This window comes from Ramularia collo-cygni, assembly GCF_900074925.1.
Source record: "Ramularia collo-cygni strain URUG2 genome assembly, contig: RCC_scaffold07, whole genome shotgun sequence".
NCBI classification, from domain to species: domain Eukaryota; kingdom Fungi; phylum Ascomycota; class Dothideomycetes; order Mycosphaerellales; family Mycosphaerellaceae; genus Ramularia; species Ramularia collo-cygni.
In genome coordinates, this window is record NW_019716261.1 from 689,726 (window position 1) to 714,516 (window position 24,791).

At 52.3% G+C, this 24,791-nt stretch overlaps 9 protein-coding genes; 4 read left to right on the top strand and 5 right to left on the bottom strand.

Annotated features, from left to right (window-relative positions):
- Nucleotides 1–676: 676 nt before the first annotated feature.
- Nucleotides 677–2,950, top strand: RCC_05226 (uncharacterized protein; the record flags this gene model as incomplete). The annotated part of the gene is made up of 1 exon (XM_023770500.1): nucleotides 677–2,950. One exon carries the CDS (start codon nucleotides 677–679, stop codon nucleotides 2,948–2,950), a length of 2,274 nt encoding a protein of 757 aa, XP_023626268.1.
- A 584-nt stretch (nucleotides 2,951–3,534) lies between these two features.
- RCC_05227 (probable Tripeptidyl-peptidase sed1) lies at nucleotides 3,535–5,918 on the bottom strand (the record flags this gene model as incomplete). XM_023770501.1 has 8 exons in its annotated part: nucleotides 3,535–3,581; nucleotides 3,631–3,930; nucleotides 3,984–4,268; nucleotides 4,328–4,400; nucleotides 4,454–4,785; nucleotides 4,870–5,306; nucleotides 5,358–5,621; nucleotides 5,707–5,918. The coding sequence occupies 8 exons, from the start codon at nucleotides 5,916–5,918 to the stop codon at nucleotides 3,535–3,537; spliced, it is 1,950 nt and encodes a 649-aa protein (XP_023626269.1).
- Nucleotides 5,919–8,243: 2,325 nt separating this feature from the next.
- On the top strand, nucleotides 8,244–9,561 carry RCC_05228 (related to membrane-spanning ATPase; the record flags this gene model as incomplete). XM_023770502.1 has 2 exons in its annotated part: nucleotides 8,244–8,306; nucleotides 8,377–9,561. The coding sequence occupies 2 exons, from the start codon at nucleotides 8,244–8,246 to the stop codon at nucleotides 9,559–9,561; spliced, it is 1,248 nt and encodes a 415-aa protein (XP_023626270.1).
- Nucleotides 9,562–11,095: 1,534 nt separating this feature from the next.
- Nucleotides 11,096–15,405, bottom strand: RCC_05229 (related to Protein CFT1; the record flags this gene model as incomplete). XM_023770503.1 has 2 exons in its annotated part: nucleotides 11,096–12,288; nucleotides 12,513–15,405. 2 exons carry the CDS (start codon nucleotides 15,403–15,405, stop codon nucleotides 11,096–11,098), a joined length of 4,086 nt encoding a protein of 1,361 aa, XP_023626271.1.
- A 567-nt stretch (nucleotides 15,406–15,972) lies between these two features.
- On the bottom strand, nucleotides 15,973–16,885 carry RCC_05230 (uncharacterized protein; the record flags this gene model as incomplete). XM_023770504.1 has 2 exons in its annotated part: nucleotides 15,973–16,697; nucleotides 16,747–16,885. The coding sequence occupies 2 exons, from the start codon at nucleotides 16,883–16,885 to the stop codon at nucleotides 15,973–15,975; spliced, it is 864 nt and encodes a 287-aa protein (XP_023626272.1).
- A 1,175-nt stretch (nucleotides 16,886–18,060) lies between these two features.
- Nucleotides 18,061–18,893, bottom strand: RCC_05231 (uncharacterized protein; the record flags this gene model as incomplete). XM_023770505.1 has 2 exons in its annotated part: nucleotides 18,061–18,809; nucleotides 18,863–18,893. The coding sequence occupies 2 exons, from the start codon at nucleotides 18,891–18,893 to the stop codon at nucleotides 18,061–18,063; spliced, it is 780 nt and encodes a 259-aa protein (XP_023626273.1).
- Nucleotides 18,894–20,762: 1,869 nt separating this feature from the next.
- RCC_05232 (uncharacterized protein) lies at nucleotides 20,763–21,176 on the top strand (the record flags this gene model as incomplete). The annotated part of the gene is made up of 1 exon (XM_023770506.1): nucleotides 20,763–21,176. The coding sequence occupies one exon, from the start codon at nucleotides 20,763–20,765 to the stop codon at nucleotides 21,174–21,176; it is 414 nt and encodes a 137-aa protein (XP_023626274.1).
- An 887-nt stretch (nucleotides 21,177–22,063) lies between these two features.
- Nucleotides 22,064–23,049, bottom strand: RCC_05234 (uncharacterized protein; the record flags this gene model as incomplete). XM_023770507.1 has 2 exons in its annotated part: nucleotides 22,064–22,863; nucleotides 22,917–23,049. The coding sequence occupies 2 exons, from the start codon at nucleotides 23,047–23,049 to the stop codon at nucleotides 22,064–22,066; spliced, it is 933 nt and encodes a 310-aa protein (XP_023626275.1).
- Nucleotides 23,050–23,505: 456 nt separating this feature from the next.
- On the top strand, nucleotides 23,506–24,339 carry RCC_05235 (40S ribosomal protein S13; the record flags this gene model as incomplete). XM_023770508.1 has 4 exons in its annotated part: nucleotides 23,506–23,707; nucleotides 23,777–23,809; nucleotides 24,060–24,106; nucleotides 24,166–24,339. The coding sequence occupies 4 exons, from the start codon at nucleotides 23,506–23,508 to the stop codon at nucleotides 24,337–24,339; spliced, it is 456 nt and encodes a 151-aa protein (XP_023626276.1).
- Nucleotides 24,340–24,791: the final 452 nt, after the last annotated feature.

Consider the following 24,791-nt stretch of genomic DNA (forward strand, 5'->3'; position numbering starts at 1 on the left):
ATGCACAGGTAATTAATGAACATAGCAGGATGCCTGTCTCAGCGGACTCAAGCCCAGCGCTGATGTCGATGTCAACGTCAACGTCGCGGGCGTTTCAGTGTCCGTTGTTTGTCCTGTTGGTCCTGCAAGATGATATGACGACAGAGGTAAGCACCAGTGCTGTAAAGATCTAATCATATGCTCGCCCGGTCTGGTAGGTTTATCACTCGACGTTGCGTTGCTCCGTGTCGATTCGTTTGGATGTTTGAACAACCAAACGGTGGAATGACGTTATTAATGAAGCTCACACGCCAGGTTCATGCTGTGCTGTGAAACATGACATGACTTGAAGCACGAGCTGGATGGAGGTGTGCGGCCAAACACATATATCAATCAGCTTTGCGTGTGGATACGACATGTCTGGTATGTGAATGTGAATGTTCATTGCATTCCTTTTGTTGTCTCGTCGACCCCTCTGTTTTCGCCGATCYCCTGCAGCTTGTACCGCGCCTACAACCGCGCGCCGTTGTTTCGCAATTCTCAAGCGTTGCGCAGGGGTCTTCGCTTCCATCCGTGGTTCGAACACTTGCCAGCAACGGGACGAGAAACTCCTATTCAATATTTACAAAGTCCCGAGTGCCGCCCCTCGTACGGTGAGCTTCCGCTTTGGACATGCCGCGGCCGCAGTGAAGGAAAAATGGAGAGAAGTGCATCCTCGGCAAGCAACACCAGCAACGCCGCTCACCGACAACACAAGCGTGTAGACTCGAGAATTGCTCACGCACCCTCCACCGCCTCGTTGCTGGTCAGGAATCTCCGTCTCTTGGACCTGGACACTCGCTCGGACTGGCCTGCCATTACTCCAGCGAGCTTTGGAAACCAGGATGCACGCACGCGCATGCGATGTGCGGAGTGGGCATTGTTCCAGCTGTTCCGCATCTATGATCCAGCCACCACTGCAGACAAGTTGCAGCCTTTCTTCCCACCTCTGGAGCCCCTGCAGAGCATCAACCTCCGAGCTGCTCTCTACCGATGTCTGAACGAACTGAAGAGGGATGGCGTGCTGGGGCGGGAGACGGTACTGCGGAAAACGATGCTGGATGACTGTCAAGGAGACAAGTTCTTCGAAGTGTGCTTGACCTTTTCCGCCACGGTTCTGCAAAAGGCAAGAGTGGATGGGCGGAATGAGGCCGAAAGACCGGTGGCACAGCGAATTGCAACCTCACAATCGTTGGGGAAAAGGCAGCGGGAGAGCATGTTACCGCTTGCCATTGCCCACAAAGCTGCATTGAGCAAAGTCTTGGCCCAGCGAGATCACAAGCGTCAGGCATACGCGAATTTTGGTGACTTGCTGAGCGAGAAGCAGAGCGATCTGGAACAGAGGAAGATACGGATCGCAGAACAACGACACGACCCTCGTGACAACCCTCCAAACCAGACATTCGCGCAGGACGTGCTGGAGAAGAGATGGGTTGGCAGTAATGAGCTTCGAACCGCTCTCATTGACGGCGATTCCGCAGCTGGTGGAGACGGTGTCTTCACCAAGTCGTTTGAGGCACTCTGGCAAGCTACTGAGCAGAACCGCCTGTTCTCGCAATGCACTGCCGATACTGGCATCCTCGAGGATCTGGAGCAGCGCACTCGCCAACAACGACGTCGACTGCAAAAGTGGCAGAACTTCCACCAACGACTCATGATCTCGAAGAGTCCAAAAAAGTCTGACTTCGCTCCCAAGGATATTCCTTTGCGGTTCGATCAGCATCGAGGATTGAATCTGCGTGACATGGCAGACGAGCCTTCCCGTCCTCCTCCACCAAGCAAAAAGTCCAAAAGTGTCACCGTCGCAAAGTACGATGACATATTGACCACAATGCGAGAGGAGTTGCGGATGAACGCCGCCAAATCTCAAGGCTCGCCCACGAAAGCTACTCCGCAGGCGAAGAGACCAGTGGTGAAGCGGCACAGCCTATCTCAGGACAGCTCTGCACATCCTCCGAGTGAACTCAACCACCAGCGCTCCCATTCCCAAGCTGCTGCTCCTGTCCGTCCAGGCATCCACAAACGTTTCTCCTCCCGCTCTCGATCATACCACCAACCCAAGGTCATCTCACAACGCGAGATTCTCCCTTTGAAGTCGGAAATATTCTCTCCTCTGGCCACTAAGCGGTTGAGCAGTGGATCGTCTAGCTCTCCGCGGTCAGCGTCTGTCGTGTCCCACATGGATGACGCTTCTCCGGGTGCTCGCATGGATGATATACTGGAAGCYACGTCGCGGAGGATACGGCAGGACAACGAACTCACTGCAGCTATGGAGGCTTCGATGGCAGGCGGAACCTCTTCCAATCCAAGTCGAAGTAACTCCGGCAACAACAGTCCAACCTTTAGGAAAGTGAGCTATGACGCGCGTGATAGTGGCATCGAGCTATCCTCGAAACCTAGCGTCACTCCTGGTAGGAGCACAGCCCGACCAAATCTAGCCGACAGAACTCGCATGTCGATGGCGTTCAAGAGTTCCGACGACTTTACCAGCATTATACCAGGAACAGAGCAGCGCAGCCCGGAGAAGCCTGAGACACCAATGGCCACCGAAGTGCCACCCGAACTTGAGAGACGTTCTACGCTGCAGGAGAGAACTCGACAATCAATCATCTCTCTTCCTATTGTTCCACAGAAGAAACCCACCCACGCCCGATCAAGGACATCCGCCTTTCCCGTGAATCAATTTGAGACCCCACAAAAGGAACATCGAAGGTCGACTCTCGCCTTTGCTAACGACATCACCCCGTCACAACGTCGTGATCTCACACCTCGGGAGGAGCTGTTTGATCAGGATGCAGAATATGCTTCGGTCTTCAAGGCGAGGCCGAAGATTGCGCTTAGCCCGGTGCTTAGTCCTTGTGTGGATAATGGAGGTGATTTGATGGAGAGTGAAGCTTCGCCTCTTGTGGCTGTTGGGGACAGGGGCTTGTGATGAGAATCATGTTGACGAAGGTATTGAATTATTGATCGAAATTTTGGGGGTATCATTGAAGTTTTTTTGTTTGTATACCCAACGACGTGGCGAGGTTCATGTATATATCATGTCGAACTGTTCAGGGGTGTTGAAGATTGGCAGATGTGTTCGGCTGTTGTGAGGAGGAGATTCACGTGAAATATTTGGGAGCTTCATGGTGAATTTGTCGAACCGATACAAGAGAATGCATCGTAGAACGCCGTACTGTTCACCCGGCCTCTTGCTATGTAGGCATGTTCATCAGTGGWAGAGGCTATGGCGACTTCACAGAGACGTGTGAAGTGTGATTTACGACTTGGACGCAATCTATAGGTTTTGTCAATCAATTTCCTTCGAACTCTGCTTGCGACAGAAAGAGTGTAGCAAGAGCAAGATAACGACTACGACATGTCGAGATTGTAAATCAGATGCGAAGTGTATACAAGATCATCAACATATTTCATTATTCTTTGAAGATTGTCGTTAAATCATACAGATTCCCGAAAAGAATCGACTATCACCATTCATGTCATGACAATATGTCATCCAAGAAATCTGATCGCTTACTGCGACATGAAAAGCTTCAACATGGCAGGGTAGTTAGGCGTGCCTTGTTAATGTTAGCAGATGTCCATTGTAAAGGAGACGTCTTGACTTACCAAGTCCAGTGACAGGGTCCCAGCCCTTGGAGACGGCGAAACCATCCGTGCCACAACCTGGGTTGCTTCCAACGGTAATGTCGTGGAGCACCTGAGGGTTCTTGTAGAGAGTTGGGTTTACGAAGCCAATAGTCGACTTGCCTGCCTTGAGCCTCTCGTCGTTGATGCGGGTGAGGATAGCGGCGAATGCGGGAGCGGAAGCGCTGGTGCCTCCAATGAGAGTAGGTGCTCCCTTGTTGAAAATGACAATGTTGTCGCCGACGGCGGAGACATCGGGGTATCCTCTTCCAGTTCTGTTGTCTGTTCATATCGAATTAGCAAGCGCTATTCACGTGGTATTCGAATGAACTTACAAACTCCGTTGCCGTAGCTGCTGCCGGAGTATGAAGGGTAGGGTGGAGGAGATGTCGCGAAGTAGTTGGCGACGGCAGCGGACTGGTAAGATGGGATTGGGTAGATGTTGGAGAACCCTCCTCCGCTGGGGAATCGCTGGACGGCCCTCTCCTCATCCTTCTTCACGTTTCCGGTGAGTACTGTAGCTCCAACCGTGGTGAGGTATGGGCAGGAGGCCGGGAAATCGGGGCTAAAGACCTTGCCGCCGTTCAGGCAGCCATTGTCACTGTTGTCGCCAGCAGGTCCTGCAGGTTATTAGTCCCGTGTCATGTCGTACATACACTAGTTATCGTGATGTACATACCTGCGACACCAGAGTCACCGGAAGCTACGAGGATGGAGATACCCTGCATGCCGAGTTTCATGAACTCGCTGCACTGCGGAAAGTGTCAGTTCAAGATTTTGGACGTGTTCACATCAATCGACTTACCTGTCTCTGTTGATAAGAAGCGGGGAGGTCGGCCTCTTGACCACCATAAGAGATGCTGATGACGTTGGTTGGCTTGTAAACTCCGCACTGCAACTGGCCTTTGTAGCCGCCTGGAGCAGGATTCGGGTATGAGGGATCCAACGGGCTGTTGCCAGTCTCGCCGAATGCAGAGTACGTGCAGTACGATCCATCAATGGCGTCCAAGAAGTTGTTGAGGAACCCCTCATAGGTGTAGTTGGCCTCGTAGACCGCGTCGTCAGTCTGGAAAAGGACAGTCTTCTGGGGATAGATGAGAGGGTAGGCGATCTGGAAGTCAAGATCGGACTCAGGTCCTGCATTGACGAGTCAGACGCAATGCTTAGCGGTACGACGAACTGTGGCGACGATTGAAACGCCAGTTTAGCATTGAGACTCACCAGCTTGGGCAACATTGACAGGTGCCTTGCCACCGTCAATACCCTTGAGGGTCGGTCCAGTGCCAATAGGAATGCGCTGTTGCAGGGTGAGGTAGAAGAGGTCCAGGTCGGTTTGAGAGTAGTAGTCTCCCAGATCCTCAAAGATACCCAACTCATTACCAGGCTGCGCAGAAGTTGCCTTGGTGATGTTGTACATTGCGTTGATACACTCGGGTGTGATGGCAATGTCACAAAGTTGTAAGAGAGGAAGGGCGAGGAGGTTCTGGATCGTGTCGGGCAGGTCCTTCAGGAGTGGTGGCAAAGACCCAGTCTTGCCATAACCGAATGTACGCTTCTCGAGCTCGCCAGAAGCAGGCGCTGGGCTTCGTGTAGCATGAAGCTTGATACCAGGGGTGATGTAGTCGATGTGTCTCTTGACATCCTGGTGGACGTGATATCTATTGGGTGTCAGTATGGTGTACTGCTCTAGTTCACACAAGCATCCTTACTCGTCGCAACCGATGGTAGTCTTTCCAGTTGGTGCGTGTTCAAAGAAGTGGTACTTAGTTTGAAGCAGTGATTCCGCTTCCGAAGCGCTGAGATCCAATTGCATCCATTGCTTGTTCACAGACTGCGAGATTCTCTCGGCCTCAATGCCAGCCTTGTGCAACCAGCTGCGAACCGCATCGACGCTGTCTTTGGACGGTGCGAAGAGATCGTGCACCTCTTCAGCAGAGTAGTACTTTCCGTACGACTCGGACTCGGGGTCAGATCTGGAGTAGGATGTCAGCTGTGCAATCCCTTCGGTGACAAACATTCGTGAATCATCACTGTGATGTCTCCATATTGTGGACTTACACTTCCAACAGCATATCATGACCCCTGTGCAGGTTGTTCTGGGTGAGACCGATACGCATTGGCAGCTTGACTTGGCTGTGCACACGATCACCCTTCACCCAGTTCTCCGACACTGAGCGACGTTCATGGAGAACATGACGCTCGGTGTTGGTTGGAGCAGCGATAGCTGCAGTAGCCAGTGCCACAAGGGCAGTGATGGATGAGAAACGCATTGTTCGGTCAGAGCAAGAAAGGAGAAGCACCTACCGAAACAAACTCGGGCTCTGGACTTGTCGCCTTTATAAATCCACACAAGATAGCAGCATTCGCATGGCCGATGACGATCCATGCACRCCTGTCGCGTGCGAATCTTGTCGCAAAGAAGCAGGTGTTTAGGCAAAGTTGGGTGGCCCCGGCTAAGCAATGGTGCTAAGAAAGATCTACGTTGTGCAAGCGCTTGTCAAATACCACTTCGATCAGGTTCAGCCAGTCACGATTGGAAGGTAAGCTGCCCTACTTGCACTGGCGTTGTTTGGTAGCGTGGAGATAGTGTAGATCTATGCGATATGCACTGATGCGACCGCGCCAGCCACATACCGAGGCAGACAGTCCCGGCATGCATCCAGTGAGCTTCCAAGAGGCCAGAAGCTTTGATGGCGCGGAGACTTCTTCTAGGTCGGGTAAACTTATAAGGCAGTCTCTCCGTCTCCAACGACTTGGACGTCCACGTCCAGGGGCTAAGCCAGGAGTTCAAAATTGTCCTCAGCGTAAGTGCCCGCGGCGGTAGTAATGATGTGGGTTGTAAGCTGGGCGAGGGGTTTCCCCGCTGTGATCGGCACGCCCTTGAGCCCTTGAAAGACGCCACAACGGCCAGCAGGGTAATCGCGTGGATAGACCTAGAGTCTAGGGATAGCAGTGGGCGTCACCTCGAAGGCGCCACGCAATCCGTATGGGAGAGGGTCGAACCAGGTTCAATGAGGCGCAATGCTGACCTCGGTGTTGTGAGGGATTCAACTGGCTGCCTACAATGATAGAACTTATTACCAATACGAAGTGGTCTAGATGGTTTTGCATGCATGATGTCTGTGGCTCGCACGGCTGAAGTGCTTTGGTTAAGCTTCTCAAGCTTGACAAGCTCTCAGTGAAGCGGTGACAAGGCTTCTCGGCGTGGTGCCAAGCAATGAGAGGCACCCATTGGTGTCAATTCTCCGGTGTCCATTCTCTTGTGAGACGAATAGCAAAGGTCAAGAGACTGCCCGAGCAAGTTCAATTCTTCCCAAGGTGATAGCTCTTGTGGCGACGACATGGTTGAGTATCAAGAAGCCTCAAGTGTCTGTAAGACTCCACGAATACGTGCGTACAACGCCAGCCGGCCACGTTAAGAATGGAATCTTGTGTCAACAACGAATGACAGCCACATTCTGCGTTGCTCCATTGTCGAAGAAGTAGTACACGCCTGGCCCGTTCCTTATCCACTGTTCATGGTTCCAGATACACTGATGGATGGGCGCCATTGGTCCGCCAGAGATTCCGGTAGCGCTCTTCGTAAAGCTTCTCACTGTTTGCGGCTTGGTAGAGGGATTACGGGCTCATCGTAAGTTTATTTGACAAACAAGAACCGCCTGCTTCTTCTTGCTACGGAGAAGATTGCAAAACATGACCAGCAGTCGTCTTATTTTAGACCAGCCTTGGCATTCGCTTCAATTTCCCGTCGTCTTCCTTCGGGCTTCTAGCGTTCCTTCTTGATGGTACAATACCTAATTTACTCCCTGAACCCGTCTCTACGACRGACAAGCAACTTCCATCTCACAAAGGAATTCTCGAGGTAGCGTTGATGCACTGCCTTGTGTGAGTATAGTAAAGGCGGGCAAACATCACCGACTGCGAATGAATCACGCATGCCAAACCAATGCTGTCTCCTTTTGGGCCGCTGCTCTTTAGCTGCTGACTCTCAGGTTCGTGCTCCTATATTCATGCCCTTGACTTCCTTGCTGCCTGGTATATTTCAGTAGGCGGAGTCTTCGGAAGCGCGCCTTGCGATGGGTAGAGTGGGTCTCTCTGCGTTCCCGCGAGGTAGGGCAGACGGAGACGCGTGCAGTGTATCAGCTACATGCGGTGATGAAAGTCAACTGCATTCATGTGCATCGGATTATCTGAGTGAAAGTGCAACTATGCCCTTCGCACGACCTCTCGTATGGCATGATTTCCAGCCCTCGTGAGCGGTGGTCCTCCAGGCCGAGGAATGTCCTTTGCTGCGTGGATCTGGATTGTCAAGCGAGTCGACTGGGTCATTCCAACTCACAGCGCATCACTGTTATTCGATGTCATTAAATTGAGCAAGCATACAAGGAAAGCAGATGAGATGGAGTTGTAGATGGGACGATTTTCGTGTGAATGCTAGAGCAATGACGCAGAAGAGGCCCGTGCTCCAGCGGATAAAGGACCAAGGACAGCGCATAGCGGCATCACATGTGAATGTCAAGGAAGTGGATACTCTTTCCTTCAACATTGRCTTATTCATTCATTCACCTACCAACCCACAATCTTTCCTTCCCAATATGGGTGTCTTTGAGCGCAAACACGGGCAATGGGTAGCAGACCTTGCCATTGTCATCGCCGCCGTGCGTTCCACCCCCGTCGTTCCCGAACCCGCGGGTCGCCTCCCAGCTCGCCCAACTGACACTTGTCCAGCCCGTCCTTGCCTACTTCCTCGCGCGACAACTCATATCTCGACTTGATCCGGATGCTGGTGCCAAAAGTGAAGCCCAACAGAAAGCACTCGCCGCCACCTCCCGCCTCCAATCAATCTTCCAGTCCCCCGATCGCGACGATGACTTTTCCGACGACTCCGATGCCGACGAATTCCCTACGGAACGCACCAAACACCGCGAAGACCTGACGTTGACACCCTACGAACAGACGATCGCCATGGAAGTTGTATCGCCAGCCGAGATACCCGTCACTTTTCACGATATCGGAGGACTGGACTCGATTATTGAGGAGCTGCGGGAATCCGTCATCTACCCTCTCACTATGCCACATTTATACTCCAATCACTCTTCTCTTCTGACTGCACCTAGCGGCGTGTTGCTCTATGGGCCTCCGGGCTGTGGAAAGACGATGCTTGCGAAAGCACTGGCAAGAGAAAGTGGCGCATGCTTCATCAACCTACACATCTCAACACTCACAGAGAAGTGGTATGGCGATAGCAATAAGCTCGTCGCAGCCGTGTTCTCACTTGCAAGAAAGCTTCAGCCGAGCATTGTGTTCATCGATGAGATTGATGCTGTACTGGGCCAGCGGAGAAGTGGAGAGCACGAGGCGAGCGGCATGGTAAAGGCAGAGTTCATGACACATTGGGACGGGCTAGCGAGTGCGACCGTGGGAGAGGGTGGTCAGAGGATATGCATTCTTGGAGCTACGAACCGGATTCAGGACATCGACGAGGCGATTCTCCGAAGAATGCCAAAGAAGTTTCCCGTTGGATTACCAGATTCCAAGCAGAGGAGGAGCATCTTTGAACTCACCCTCAGAGATACGAAGATAGATGCGAGACCTGGCAGCTTTGATTTGGATGCATTAGTGAGGGTCAGTGCAGGTATGAGTGGAAGTGATATCAAAGAGAGTTGCAGGGATGCTGCCATGGTGCCCGTGAGGGAGTATATCCAGCGGGCAAAGGCTAGCGGAGAGAAGATGGGACGTGGTATCAAGAGTGAGGCTGTACGAGGATTGCAGACGGATGACTTCTTTGGAAGGAGAGGTGGCGTGAGACAACTACAGAGAACAGTACATGAGGCTGATGAGCGGAGCGTGGGAAGTGGAAGTACGGAGGAGGTGGAGGAGTTTGGCGRTGTCGAGGAAGTGCCGAGGAGGTGAGGGTGAGGGAAGACTGCTGAATCTCAACTCAACTGGTTCGATGTGCATGAAGCATTTACACAGCGTGGCACTGATCCACCCATACAGTTCTTGCAAGCTCATGGGAATGCCACTGCCCGGCCGATGGGATGTCCCCCTAGCCGACACTCCTCACAGATATGTTGGCAATGCCAAACGAGGAGCGGAAATAACGTTCCGTAAGCGATAGACAGCACTTTACAGACAGCTGCACTCAAAATACAGAAGACTGCTGTATTGAACACACAAGGAGCAACCTGAAAGACGAAGGCGAGCCAAGTGAGGCAACTCTCGGCTATTTCGCCAAGCCTGCGTCGAGCATGCCCAGCATCAGCATCAATATGCGGCGCCTCATGAAACGTAGGTATTCCATCAGCCAGCTCGGACAATCATGCTTTCCATAGCTCATCAAGGTAAGCGGTTTGCTGTCATGTTGCATGACCTCAAGCGTGGTGCAGCTCATCAGCAAGATTCCAACTTTGGCGCTACGCTGTAGTTCGGACGGCTTCTCCTGTCTACGTCTACACCTTTAGTAGCACGACGCCCTGCCTACTTCAGCAGTCTCTTACCGCCAGATTGTGTCCTCGGCTGGGCGAGAGTGCCGATATATCCACCTCTAGAATTTGAGCCCCTAAATCTGCATCCACCCTTTTAGCCCAAGCTGGAAATGGCTCCTCGGAGTAGTACGGCATCTCCTGGCTCACCCCAATCGAAGAGAAGGCGAATTGATCTTGAGCAAGGCGGCATTGACAATTTACCCTCGGCGATTCCGGGTGTGCTCCCGCACCTTTTCACTGCTGGATTCCACAATCATCTCACGACTGGACACATAACCGAGCTCATGAGGAAGGCAGCAAGAAACAGTTCGACAGAGGCGCTGAAGCCATTGCTCAGCATTTACAGTCACCACGATCTGGATCAATCGCCTGACAGGTTGAAGTACTCGGACTTGATGCACGTTAATGTACGGCCTCTTCCTCAATTGCTTTGCAGATTTGATCGATCTCAGGGACCTGAATCTGGAGGTCCGTTGCCTGAGCTCCTGTATAATGCGATATATCGAAGTCAACTGGAACTAGCTGGAGTACTGCTCGAAGTGGGTTGGAAAATACAGCCATGTCATGTGGTACTCTTACTCCGCGGAAATCAGAAGACGAGCAACCCGGCAAGACATCTCCAGGACGTTCGTGGTATGCTGGCAAATAAATACATGTGACCAAGATTGGATGGTGGAGCAAGCAAACAAGCAAGCAACATTCCCCTTTCTTTTCATTCAACACGCATCGATGTTCCTCGCTGACTTAATCATCATTACCCGGCCCCTGGCGCAAATCTATCATGTGAGGACTGCGCATAATTGACTCGAGCCAGCCGATCACTTGCCATGGCGAGGGGCGTCGTGAAATGCAGTGTGTTCGTGAGGAAAGGAAGGGACAGGGACACACCCACATAGCAATATGGCTCATTAATCAAGCAAGTATGGCGAAGACACGCCGCCCTTTCTATCATACGCGTCTTACAAAAACCCCAGCCCTCCCCCTCCAAGAACCTCCAGATCGCTCCTCAAACCCCACCCATCACCTCCAGCCCGACCCAATACCTCCGCCCTTCTCGCAACACCCAACTCCCCAATCCTCCTGATGAGCGCACCATCCACCACGCCTTTCGCGCCGAGGACTTCGGCTCCTTCGACCCCCTTCCCGCTCCTATAAGCTYGAGGATTCAAGCCAGCGGGGTGCTCGAGCACATTCGTCAAGAGTCCCTGCAGTGCTCCCAGTCGTCGATACGTGCTCTCATCSAAAGGCGTGACCAATCCGATGGACCCTGACAAGCTCGTGGTGAGCACATGGTACAGCGGTGAGTTCTGTTGCGTCTGCTTCGTTTCCTCTCCGTCATGCTGCGGCAACTCCCTTGCTTGCTCAGTAAAAGGCGCCAATGTGCTGGGCAGGAGGAGAGAGTTGGTCGGGAAATGTCCCACGTGGAAAGTGCTGCGGTGAAGTAATCTCATCCCGCCGCTGGTTACGGGGTTTTCAGGGTCGTATTGCAAAACATGCATGTCTTCTTCGGCATCCCAGACGAGGATGAATAATCCGCCGTCGAAGGGTAGGAACTCTGCTGACATGACCTCCATGCCCGTTGTCAGGGTGCTTTTGCCGAGAATGGTGAGTTTGTAGGGCTCTTCCGTGAAGCCTCCGAACCACAACCCCTTCCAAGCATCTCCCGCAATCCACATGCCTTTCCCATCGAGAGTCTTCAAGACGGTGGTATGACACTGTGCATCCAAAAAGGCGACCGGGAGACAGCTTCCATCCTCCCTCATTCCTCGTATCATCAGTTTCAATCCTTGTCCCGTCCCAAGTAGACCGCCGGGGAATTGTGCAAGGGCCGTGATGGCCCCGCGAGATTCTTCTCGTGCGAGAACGTGGAGTTTGTGGTTGGATTCGGGGATGTCCGGGTCTGGAACGACGGAGATGATGTCAAAGACAATGACGGCGCCACGAGCGGGCATATCTTCGCCACGCTGAGAAGCTGTGCTTGCCACGACAAGAGGTTTGTGGTCATGGGTCATCTCTGAGGCTTCTAGATCGAGGACTTTGAGATCTGTGAGAGTCTCAAGGAATGGGAGAGGATAGGTGTGAAGGATACTATGAGTGGTGGCCGAGAGGATGTGTATACTGTATTGTGGTACTTGTGGTCGGAGGCTGATGTCTGCGAGATATGTTAGCTTTTGCAGCAAGAGTCGCGCGTTGTGGTTGTCTGTCTCCTTGAGAATACAATCCACTTTCCCTAGCAGTCTTGCAGAGTGAATTTGAACAATCAAGGACTTCTCTTAATCTCGCATGCTGTTTAACGCAGCTCCCCATTGAAGAGACAGGGTGAGTACGTGAAGACTTTACACGATGCGTTCGCCGCGAAGAAGGGAGTAAACTTACCGTCCTGCTCCGAGTGCCTCCCGTCCTCCTTTGCGAACCAAAAGTCGACGTTGCGGCAAGTACCCACAATCCAAACACCCCTCCCTTTGTGATAGGCTAGCTGCCTTACCTCCTCCGTCTCTCCATTGATCTGCAGCTCGGTTTGATTCACGCTCCATCCACTTCCAAACCAAGTACCTTCTGGTAAAGTCTGCTCGACCAACGCACCACTGTGACTTAGAACCGCGAACCCGCGTTGACAATCAATGCGGTTGAGCGGGGTGAGAGTAGCGGTCGCCCCGGCAGGCTTTGCGACTGGACATACTTCCAAGATCTTTGGCGGACTACTGCCTTCTTTCAGCAAGAGGGACGAAGGTGAGCCGGGTATAGTGACGGCCCTGTATGCGCCTATCGAGATGATTTTCAGCGCAGGCTGACGGGCGTTGGCTTCCTCTTCTGCCTCCTCGGTAGCCGGCACAGTGTCGTTATATTTTGGAGTATACGGTACTGGTACCTTGCGGAAATGTAGACCGTAGAACCATTTTGCGGGTCCGGACTGTCCATCGCGTTGAAGGAAAGGCTCATACAACACGACATCGTCGAGGGCGGTACGAACAATCAGGTAGGGCGTATTGACACCACTCATGCCGAGATCAGCGATGAGCAGTTCGGTGAGAGTTTCTTTAATGCCCGCTCTCCTCTCCTTTCCTCGCTCCCATGCCAAGACCGCTGGGAGGTGAGGAAATCCAGGGAAACCACAAAGGAACTCGAAATCGGGAAGGGAGAATATGTTCACCGCTCCTTCGGCACTTAGAAGGAACAGCACGGGCACATCATCTGTGAGATGGCCAGAGTAGATGCATCCGCTGAGCCATTTATTCTCTGCGACTGGACCTTCATTCTCAAGCGGCTCAATCTCCTTTCCCTGGACTGTCAGAACTAGCACACTGCTGTCATCTCTAATCACAAGCAAGTAAGGGTCACAGAAAGAGGTGTGTACAATGCTGAATTCTGCATCCGTGTCATCGTCCATCATAGGTATGATTTGGTTCAGTCCAAGATTGACCGCGTCATATGTCCTGATTTCGGTCTTTCGAATCTGCACGATTGAAACACCGTCTGCGAGTGTGCCCATCTCAAGCGTCTCGCCTTCATGTTCGAATTCAGATGCTGAGCGTCCGATGTAGCCACCTTCGCCTGACTCATCAGCAGAAGCAGACGTGATGTCGTAGACCTGCGTTTCTGACCCATCGTAGACGAAGAGAAGATTATCGTGGTCGTCATCTGATTCAGGCTGCCTCGAGTGGATGGCCCAGACGTTCTTCGCGCCATCGAATTGACTTTTGCGAATCGTTCGAGGGACGATATCACGATTTAAGCTGGTCAGTCGACTTGAGCGACCTCTTCCTGTACCGGCAAGAAGTTGGAGTTTGTCTTTTGCTGAACCTGGCCGCTTTCCCAAACAGATCTTGTTGATGGGTCCGATAGATCTGAGGGTATCTCTGACATCGAACCTAGCAAGGCTCTCCGCAGAGGTGGGGTCTGCTGCAGAGGTCGCTCTCTTCTTGGTTTCCGGCGCCGCATCATATAGGTCATCGTCATCCTCGTCAATTGCGTCTTCATCGTCTTCATCCTCTGGATCCTTGCCAAGCATTTGCGCGTGGGAACGCTTGCGAGCCAGGGATGGGATGGGCCTGCTCCAGCCAAGTAATCGGGAGGCACCATCTTCACTGCCGACGAAGAGCTTACTGCCATCCAGTCGCGTTACGCATGATGCAGCTGCGGGGAATATTGAGCCTCCGTTCTCTGTCGATACTCTGGCAACATCTACGGAGCTGATAGCCCGACCCAGCATTTGGAATGTCACCGTCGCGAGAGATCCGTCGTTCAATACCACCAGCAGCTCTCCCGTTTTGGAGTCAAGGACCTCTATACAGCAGTCCTCTAGCTTGAGATTGAGATGCGATTGATCTACCATGCCGAAATCGCTCTCCTTTTTGGCGAATTCGTTGACAGCCGTGGCATTCGCCTTGCCGCTTTGGTCGACGTGCACAAACTCGTTGTTTCCCACCAAGAGCGCACCTCCAATGGGAAGAGGTAGTGGGACGACCTTCCACAGCGAGGCAGGAAGTTTGCTCACCGTGATGAGATTTGTGCTGGCTCTCTGCTCCAGATCGAGGGTGAAGACGGTGTATGTGAGACAATCCTTCCTTTCTTCAAACAGAGCAGCCGAGGGTTCGATCGGTGATGAGAGAATGCCCAGTGTGGGTTCTCTATACTCGTGCAAAAAGGCCAGGTGGACCGTGTGACATAGAGTGGGATCGAGTGTGGTCAAGGGAAGCACAAAGGAAGGCTTGTAGGGAGTCTGGTCTCTGTCGTGGTATCCTTCCTCCATCCTCTCCGCCTTGCCCTCGAATTCGCCCTCTTCCTCGCCCATCAATTCATCTCCAAACTGGCGAAAGGGCAGAATRGCCAGCTGTCTCGCGCCAAACTTCAGGGCAGCACATCGACTGCTGGGATCGACGGTCAAGACGCTCTCGTATTCCCCCAAATCCTGCTCAAACGGTGGCGCCACGACATTTTCACCCTCGTAGTAATGGATGCTGATGGTGTTGAGGCGGTAATTGTCGCGATCCCATTGCACTAGACTGAGCTTCGCATCGCGGAAGGAGATGAGGAGAGCTTCGCCGACCGTTTTCCATTCAGAAAGGGGTTTGACGCGCGCGATGGCGGTGACGGTGCCGGCGAGGGGATATTCGCCAATCAGGCGGAGTTGGTCCGAGGAAGTGATGTCGAAGACCTGGAGGAGGCACGTCTTTGCAACGACGAGGTTCGTGGCACTGGAACTGAGAAATGGCAGAGCAATGGCATGCGTCACGGCCGTCGGAGGCACAAGCTCGGTGTAGGCCTGCATGGTGGATGAAGCTTGGGTGGTCCCATGAGAGACACCACCAGTCAGTCAATGGAATGTCGATGTTATGGTTATGGATGGAGAAGCTCCAATCATCGGACGGGTCGTCGCGTGCAGTCGCGAGCTTCCATTGCGCCGGACTTCGGGCCGCGTGCCGAAAGCAAATAACTCAGTTCTTACTTTGGCTCCTGCTCCCTCTCGTCGGCGACATACTACCTTACGTTGAATAATAAGATACCTACCTTACCCTTCTACCACCGCAATTGACGACGCAAGAGCATGGAATCGACAATCTCAACTCCTCTACACAAAGGCGAAGAAAAGAAGCAAGTCGCGAAGAGTTCTTATTGTAGGCACTAGAGTCGAAGGCTGATCAACGTGCCGCTTCCTTCCCGCTTCGGCTCAATATGGTGCTGGTCCAACCTCATGGACCACAATGAGCGCAAAAGAAACATGTTGGCCAGGATCTCTGCCATTGCCGATCTACTGTCGGGCCAAGACCGTCCCATTCTCAAACCGCCCTTGCTAGTGGCCACCCTTTCCAAAGGAAACTGCCGAATTGATATGAAGCTATTCCTCTTCATTATTTCCGTCTTCCTCGTCGTTCTCATCGTCCTTCCCATCGCTCTTCTCATTGCTCTCCTCATTGCTCTCCTCATTGTTATCCTCACCATTCTCCTCGTCGCCCTCCTCATCTTCCTCCTCCGACTCGTATTCATCGTAGTCGCTCCGGTGGTTGGGACAGTCCGATGTTTCAATGAGCCAATCAGCGAGGTCACCCAGTCTGCTGTTCTCGTTGAAATCGGCCCAGTCGATATCATTATCGCCAAAGTGACCTTCGGAATTGACCGTGACATCACGGAGAACAGCGCCCTTATTGTTGTAGATCACCATTCCACGCCATGAGGCATCTGGCCGCAGCCAATCCGAAGGGCCTGTGTAAGGCAAGCTCTCCATGACCTTGCGGCAAGTGACGCCGAATTCAAGAGTCTCGCCGCGTCCGGTGATGAAGATGCGGTGGCCGAAGTCCCTCAGAAAAAACATCATCCATTTCACAGGCGACAAGAACCTCTTCTTGGAGCTTCCGGCGGGATATGCACGGAGGAACATGCGTTGCTGGAGCAGAGTGCTTCTACCGATCACACTCATGAAGAGCTTGTTGACCCTCTGAAGCGGGAATAGCTGATCGGAAGCAAACTGAGGAGCATCATCCTCAGACTCGAGCAGCAAAATGTTCTCAAGGAGCTCCGGGATGGCGAAGACTTTAGCGGCGACCACCTTGGGCTTCTTGACTTCTGCTTGGCGTTAGTTTGTGGCTATGGTCAAGATACAGAGAGTAATTACCTGGGAGGGCGGGCAGTGTGTCGTGCTGGTCAGCCATGCCAGCACTCAAAGGGCTGTCAGGTAGAGGCTGGTGTGCGTCGGAGCTCGACTGAGCATTGACAGCTCCAGTGGATGACTCTGCAAAGGTTGGCGACGACATTGTGGTGAGTGATSACTGGTAATGTTGACGATGCTGAACGGCGGTTGGATGTGGCGAGGTAGAGAGAGCGAGCGATGGAAACAGCGAGGATATCTTGTGATGGAAGCGGATGAAAGAGCGACGAAATTGAAGACCGTGTGGGCTTCCCGTAGCAAACAACGACCTGTTTGAGCGGGTCAAAACGGAATCAGGAGCGGAGCACCACGGACGATCATCAGTCTTGCAAAGGTCTCGGGATCGGACTTCCAGGCAGCGAATGATACACATCTCGCTTGGGATAGAAAGAGAATTGAGGTCAAAGGTCCTGTATCAGCATCTTTGCATTGACTTTACATACTTCCAGGTCGATTTCCCTCACAAGAAATATCCCCCGTTCAAAGCGAGCAGCATCAGACACGATGAAGATGAGTATCAGGTGGAAGTGGTGAGCGGAAGTCTCAAATGGTGAGCAACCGAGATCGTAGAGGCAGGAAACCAAAAGCGATGTTTACCTGTATGTGAATTTGATACCGATGGTAATGGAAGTTGAGAACTTTCACTATCCCTGCCRCGAAGCAGGACGAACAGCATTGAAGCCAATGCCGAGCACAATCTGAGGTAAGGTAAGGTATGGGAATGACATCGATTGTGATCAAAGCAAAGTAGTGGGCAACAGCGTGAGAATCACCGGTATCAAAAAAAAAAAGGAGAAAGCCAAAGTTCAGAGGCTGGAAATGTTGAGACTGTTACTAACTTTTCTGCTCGACGCAGTGCAATCGCTATGTAATATCAAATTTGAGATCACAGAGTGCAGATCTCTCTTAGAACGCTAGAAAGTCTTGAGTCGATCGATATCGTTCGGGGAATCCAGCTTGTGAAAACCGAAGCCCGATCAAAGTCGAAGCTTACCGGCTCTCTTCATAGTGGAGAGCAGCTCTCGAGTAGGATGCTGCCAGCACAAAAGTGAGCAGTCTTGCAGAGAGTCGAAATTTCTGGTCGAAGTGTGTCTTCGTCCCGGAGTAACATGTGTCGTATAGGCACTTCGTGGCAGTTCATGCTAGATGAAGTCCTTGAGCATGTCTTCGGTGTTGTTTGATCGGWGTCACTTCGTCCATTTCCGCTTTTGTGAGTGCCTAGCCGCCGCTAGAGGAGCGCATGTAAAAATATGGAAAAGGCAATCCCCGCCTTTAGGTTGGTCAATCACTATCATCCTCCAATTCTATTGTCGAATCTGCTCGCTCGCGCGGTTCAAGATGTGACACCATGGACGTCAACCAGTCTTGAAGCTCTCCCAGAGTAAGCCAGTCCTTCCGACGGTGGTCTTTGCGGGTGAAGGTCATCTCGAAACCAACGTAGTCGTCCAGCTCGCACGTGAATCCCCAAACGCGCCGCTGACGAACGCAGCACATTTTCATCTCTCGCCACGAAGCTTTGGGGTGCATCCATGCTGCACCAGGTCTCAAATGGCGGAGTTTATACCACTGCGGCGTCAAATGAAAGCCAGGCGTCGAGCTCTCTTGCCAGGATTTCCAAGAAGGCTTGTGGACCAGGTCATACACCAGATCTGTACCTTTGAATGCCACTCGCTCTGCGAACCAGACCAAAGGAGTCATGTGTTCCACTTCTCTTGTCCCTTCGCCGAGAACCTGCATATCCGGAGCGTTTCTCGGGTAGTACTCAAGGAACATGCGTCGTCGAATGGGTATTGATCCACGGATGCTGGCTTGGAACGTCTTGCTCGTCCGTTGGAGCACGAATAGCTGCCGTACAGGTTCACCTGCGTAGCCATTACCTACGGAGCTGCTCCAAAATCGTGGACGATAAAATTTTCCAAGGATCCTGATATTTTCTTGATCCTCGCGGATGGTGATTTCTGCCGTCCAGACCAGAATCATCTCGAAGAGCTCCAGAATGTCGAAGACTTTTGACGCAGCGGATCGGATGGCTATTGGGGAGATTAGAATGGGGTGAAGTGGTAGCAAATGAAGTAGCACTTACAATCAGCTAGTGGAGATGAGGTGGTCGTCATGATCTCGGATAGAACTGTGAGCGACGTGGACGGAGCCATCACGTTCTGCTTAGTGCTGGTGATGTTTGGCGACATCAACATGGAGGTAGTCTTGAGTGCGTGTGTGGTGAAGGTTGATGTTTTGCTGTCGCGGAAGCAGTGTTCAGGAAACGTGTGGATGTTCGCGTCTGCCAAGAGAGAAAGGAGGAATTTGAAAAGACATAAAGTTGAAAGGCGTGGTCGAGACAGTACCATGTGAAAAAATACGCCCGTGAAAATTATGAACCTTGACATGTGATGAACCGCACAATTGATGACAGCTGATGAGAGACTGTTGGCTGGGGGACATGAGGAAAGGATTTGATCATCTCTGCTCGCTGTGAATACCTCGATACCTCACCTACGACGCTGACCCGCGATCGCTCTGGTCTGAGCGACGCTGCAGCAGTGTCCAAGCTTGCAACTGTAATGGAAGCTCATACCCAGGGAACTCTACATGATTTAGCAAAGCAACTTACACCGTATGCTGGCGTAACAGAACTGCCCTTGCTCAAATCCCGAACCAGCAATGATGCCGCTTGCGCTGTTGGACAGCACCTTCACAGCGCATAACCACTTCTTCGATCCAATCGCTTAATTGGCCCAGGGTCAATCGGGTGAGCGTAGAACTTGTGGTAGGGAGAAGATGATGGTTTKCAGCGAAGGTCGAAGATGTTGGAAGTGTTGAAGTTGAAGGGTTGGCAGTGTTGAAAGATGTCAATGAAGTAACTTGAAGTGGCTGACGTGAGGTGAACAAGATTTTGACGCAAGTGAAGCTAGGAAGCATGGGTTAATAGGTACTTACCGGTCACGACACGCGCTGCTATGCTGCAGCCTCGTTCCTTCTGCTGTTACACTTCCGTTGACTGCCCAACTCACATCCATCCCAGCATCCCGCACCGAGACCTCCATATATACCCGAAGGCCAGATCGTACTCAGAAATGGAACTTCGATGCCACCATATATTGACACGGCCGGGGTCGTGGAAACCAAGCGACTCCGACAAGTTCCATGTGAGAGGGGCGGCGACGATCAACTTTCCCGTTGAAGTCACGCATAGGTAGATAGGGGCGCGGAACACCTGCGTTGATATAGTCGCAGAGCTCGTTCCGCTCAACAAGGTATTATCCACGGGACAAAGGACTGAAGCTCGCCGGCTCTCCTTGTGGCAGGTAAATCAACAACGCTCCTGAGCCGGAAGCGAGCAGCACCGAAGCAAGCGGCGTTGTGAAACGTCGAAATGTTCCGATGTCTTGCTTGCTCATCGCGTTCATCGCGTTCATCGCGTTGCTGGCGTTGCAAGGAGTGCCGCATCTCTGGACGGGGTGGCAATCTGCAACATCCCGTATGACGACGCGATCTCTAGCACGGCAACGACGCCCCAACACAAAGAAGACAGTGACGCGGTTCCAATTGTGCAGAGACGCACGGATCTCCAAATCAGGGCTCACTTTTTGGGTTGGGGTCTAAGCTAAGAGTGGAAAAGATCATCTGATTGGCTGACTTGGCGCTCTAGTTACACAACGCCTTCTCTAGCTCTTGGAACGGGAAATCCTCGTGAGGGATCAAGTCGTACTACTTTGATCGAATGGATGGGTATGACGTAGGCTCGATTTTGGAGGCTGAAGTTCGATCTTTGGACTTCTTCGTCCTTCAGCTGCATCTCGCACCAAGGTCGTTTCGGGATGCTTAGCCGCTCTTGTGTCTCTTCTTTGTGTATGCACCCTTGTACATCTTGTTGTGCTGCGTGCATATAGTCTCCCTCTTCGGTGTGTGTGTAAACTCTCTTTCTCTCCCTATCAATCAATCCACTTCCTCATTCCAAGGAACAACCAAAATCAAATTCAAAAATGGAAATCCTCCTCTGGGCATTCAAGGCAGTCGCCGTCATCTTCCCTTTCCTCTCCATGGGAACAGGTGCTCAAGGTCTCTTCGATCCCGTCGGCTTCTTCAAGTCGTTTGGCTTGCCCATCGTACCTGAGGATGGACCTAAACTCACTGCCGAGGGCTCTAAAGCCGCAACATCATACGTCTYCCTCATGGGAATTCGACAGTTCGCAGCAGGCGTCGTTCTTGGAGTGTTTGCCTACCAGGAAAAGTGGACCGAAAGCGCGACGATGCTCGCTCTCATTGGCCCGCTGCAATCGTTAACGGACGCCTATTTCCTAATCAAGGGCGGCACTACATCGGCTGGGCTTTTCCATGCCATTCCAGGACTCGTTATTTCGGGGCTGGCTGCTAATTATCTTTACTGTTATGCTTGATGTAAGGCGCATCCTCTTGAGCTCAGGAAACTGTTTATTTGAGAACGAAATACTGACTTTGTGAACAGTTCAGTATTTCTTTGCAGGTTCTGAGATGGCGCGGTGGATCGATCAGTGATTTCCTTGGTCTTCGCGAGCTACGGAGCCGGAGCGAGACAAAGATTTACCCAAGAAGCTCAACAATGCCAGATACCCAGGTTGTGGTCCAGGGAGCGCAGGCTGTCAGGCACACCGGGACGTAGCGCATGTCAGCGGGCTGGGAGGCGTAACTTGCCCCTACGTGGAGGTAGCTGAGACCGAGAGTTCCACCACAAGAGTCCGCTTTCAGTAATCGCGCACGACGACGGAAGAGAARCTTCGAAGCATGGAAGTGGGAGAGTGAGGTGGGCGTGTCCACGACTAGACACATTGCGCTTTTCGCTGAGCAAATGATGATAGAGTATAGATTATGAATCTACGAAAAACTAAATGAATTAACACAACCCGGGCATGAAACCAACAATTACCCACCAATTCAGCGCATTAACTCCAGCAGCATACTGTTCAATCTTGTGGTCTCAATTTTCATTTCCATCATATCATTATGCATCTTGCCCATTATATCAAGCATCTTTATCATGTCCCTGTTGGCGACTACATTCTCCGCCCTCATACTGCCTATATCATGGGTGGCGGCCTCTGTGATTTCCACCGCTTCTCTGATATCATCCTGGCACAGTAGGTCTCCAGTAGGAAACTTGTCGTTGAGGTCTTCAATCCCGTAAGTAAGACCTTGTAATTGGATCATTGCATCGTCGTGTAGCTCCTGTTGTTTCCAAAGTACAGTCTCGTCCCGCATCTTCTTCGGGGCCTTCCTCATTTTCTTCGCGGCTGCCCAACCTGCTCTTTCAAACGCCAGAGTCGGACGATTTGAGGTAGAGGGGTGCGATTTTGTGATATGTCGCCAGCGCAAAGAATCGCCGGTCAGTGACCACCCGCTGGTCGGTGATCTGCTGCCACGCAAGGTCCAKTCCTGTAGTCGAATGCACCCCGTTTACCATCCGGCTCGAAGCGGTATAAACAAATTTCAGTAAATGATTAACCGGGCGCATAGCGACATGGTAACGTTGCATCTCACGCGTAAGCTGCGCGAAAAGTTCCCTGATCTGTCCCATTGTGATGCCTTCGCTTTCACGTGTTGCGTACACCAAGGTTTTATCGAGGACGTAGACCGTGAGATTGTGCCCGCTATGCTCCCTGGTAGGATACGCTCTCATTCTCCGCCATGAAGCCTCCGGGCGAAGCCACCTTTCTGCTGCAGCGGAGTCTTGTTGGGGATGATTGATCGGGGGGTCCACAAAATACCCGTAGGCCAGAGAACTCGCGAGACGGCCATGATGCCATCTCATTTGGAGGCATTGATGATGCTTGATAAGATTGTGCTGGTGGTATGCAAACCAGCGCGGTAAGTCCGACGGGTCGCACTTCTGGTCTGCAGGATAAGGGGCAAGACACATGCGTCGCCGAAGACGTATGGAGTCGTCGACTACGTTGCGGAAATTCTGGCTGACTCGCTGCACGGCGAAGAGTTGCTCTGCGGGTCCTTCAGGTAGTACCGCGAAGAAGGGCAAACCGTCGTCTTCTGGTTCCGCGACTTTTAGCAGGATCAGCTCCAGCAGCTCTACGATGCCGAAGACTCTAGCAACAGCTAAGTTAATCAGTGTTAGTTAATGACGCTACTGGTAGTGGAGAGGTTTTTACCTGTTTGTGGAGGGGACATGGCTGTCCCGGTAGGTGACGTGGATGGAACGTCGAACGCGTCTTGCTTGGTCGGTGAATTTGATTCCCGTTTTCGTCGTTGGGATCGAGCCTTACGCGAGTACGCAGACGGCATGGCGGCGGTAGGGTTGAGTTGATCGAGACGGGAGTCTGGCGCGATGAGGGATAGGTATGGTTATAGACGCTGGCCTGCTTGTTGAAGTGTCGAGAACCAAGAGAGACGTGAGACGGAAAACTCGGGAGACACCTAGCTGGATTGACAGTCTTTATCGAGTTACCTTGTTGGTTCGTTTTGTCTTCAGATATGCCAACGAGTTGGGTCAGTCGGTTGAGGTGTCAATATGGTGGAAGGTAAGTTGCGGGGATGCGATGGGAAGTGAAGTTCTTATGGTCGGATTCGCGCTTCGGGACAGCTAGCCGAAAGGCACACGCCATTCCCAATCAGGCCGCACTTCAATTTGCACCTCCCGGCTTCAAAGTTTGGGTGCAAAACCTGTGCCACTGCCTCTTTGCTCCACCGCACCACGACACCTCTTCACCTCAACTAACCCCCCAGCACCAACTCGCCGCAATGGGTCGTCTTCACAGCAACGGAAAGGGAATTTCTTCCTCGGCCATCCCATACTCGCGCACTGCGCCTGCATRGCTCAAGACCACCCCCGAGCAGGTCGTTGACCAGATCTGCAAGTTGGCCAAGAAGGGTGCCACTCCTTCGCAGATTGGTGTCGTTCTCCGTGACTCGCACGGTGTTGCCCAGGTCAAGATTGTGACTGGTGAGTGGGAGTGGAAGGAATGAAGGGATTGACGGGGAGAAAGTGATGGCTAACATGTCTGTTCTGCAGGTAACAAGATCCTGCGTATCCTCAAGGGCAACGGTATGGCGAACCCTCTCCTCTCCTCCACTTCCTTTTTTTCCGTCTCTCCTCTCGCGCGTGTGATCAGAAAAAGATGGCCAGCGAAGACAAACTCGTTTGGGAGTGCAACAGAGAAGAGAWGGACAACACACATACACGTTCATGTCGCCCACCACAGCGCATGTACATGAATCATCGTCGCCCTCAAAAAGCACATGATCAACACATTATGCCTCTGCTTGGTCTCAGACTGACAGAGTGATTTTATCAGGCCTCGCTCCCGAGATCCCAGAGGACCTCTACATGCTCATCAAGAAGGTATGTCTGAACCTAGTCCCCACAATGCCCTCTCCACATACTGACACTTGCAACTTCAGGCCGTCGCCGTCCGCAAGCATCTCGAGCGCAACCGCAAGGACAAGGACTCCAAGTTCCGCCTGATTCTCATCGAGTCCCGCATCCACCGTCTGTCCCGCTACTACAAGACCGTCGGTGTTCTCCCACCCACCTGGCGCTACGAGTCCGCCACCGCCAGCACCATGGTCGCATAAGCGTGATCACGTCGGCGATAGTGGTCCACAGGAGACGTGTCGGTTCAAAAAGGAAAGGAAGCATGGCGTCAAGGCGCATACCCCGATCCGCTACAGCGGCATCAATGTCATCGTGCTGGTTGGAGGAAGATGGAATGGTAACAGCGCCGAATGTATRCGGTAGCTTCCAGAACAAATCAAACCCAGAACTTCACGCTTCGTATGAAATTACGGCCTCAAGACGCCACGCCTCCCTCCATGTTGCCATCTCCTCCCCGCGAAACAGTCGATTCAAAGAACCATGGAGCAGATTAATCTCTTCATTCGTGTTCGAAATGCACACTCTCATTAGTCTGTCATACCTGCATTCTGTCGATCTGCGCATACATTTTAATCACAATAACTCCGTCCCAGTCTGTCGTCCTGTGCAGAATATATTACCACAAGTAAATCAGAACCCCTCCACAACACGC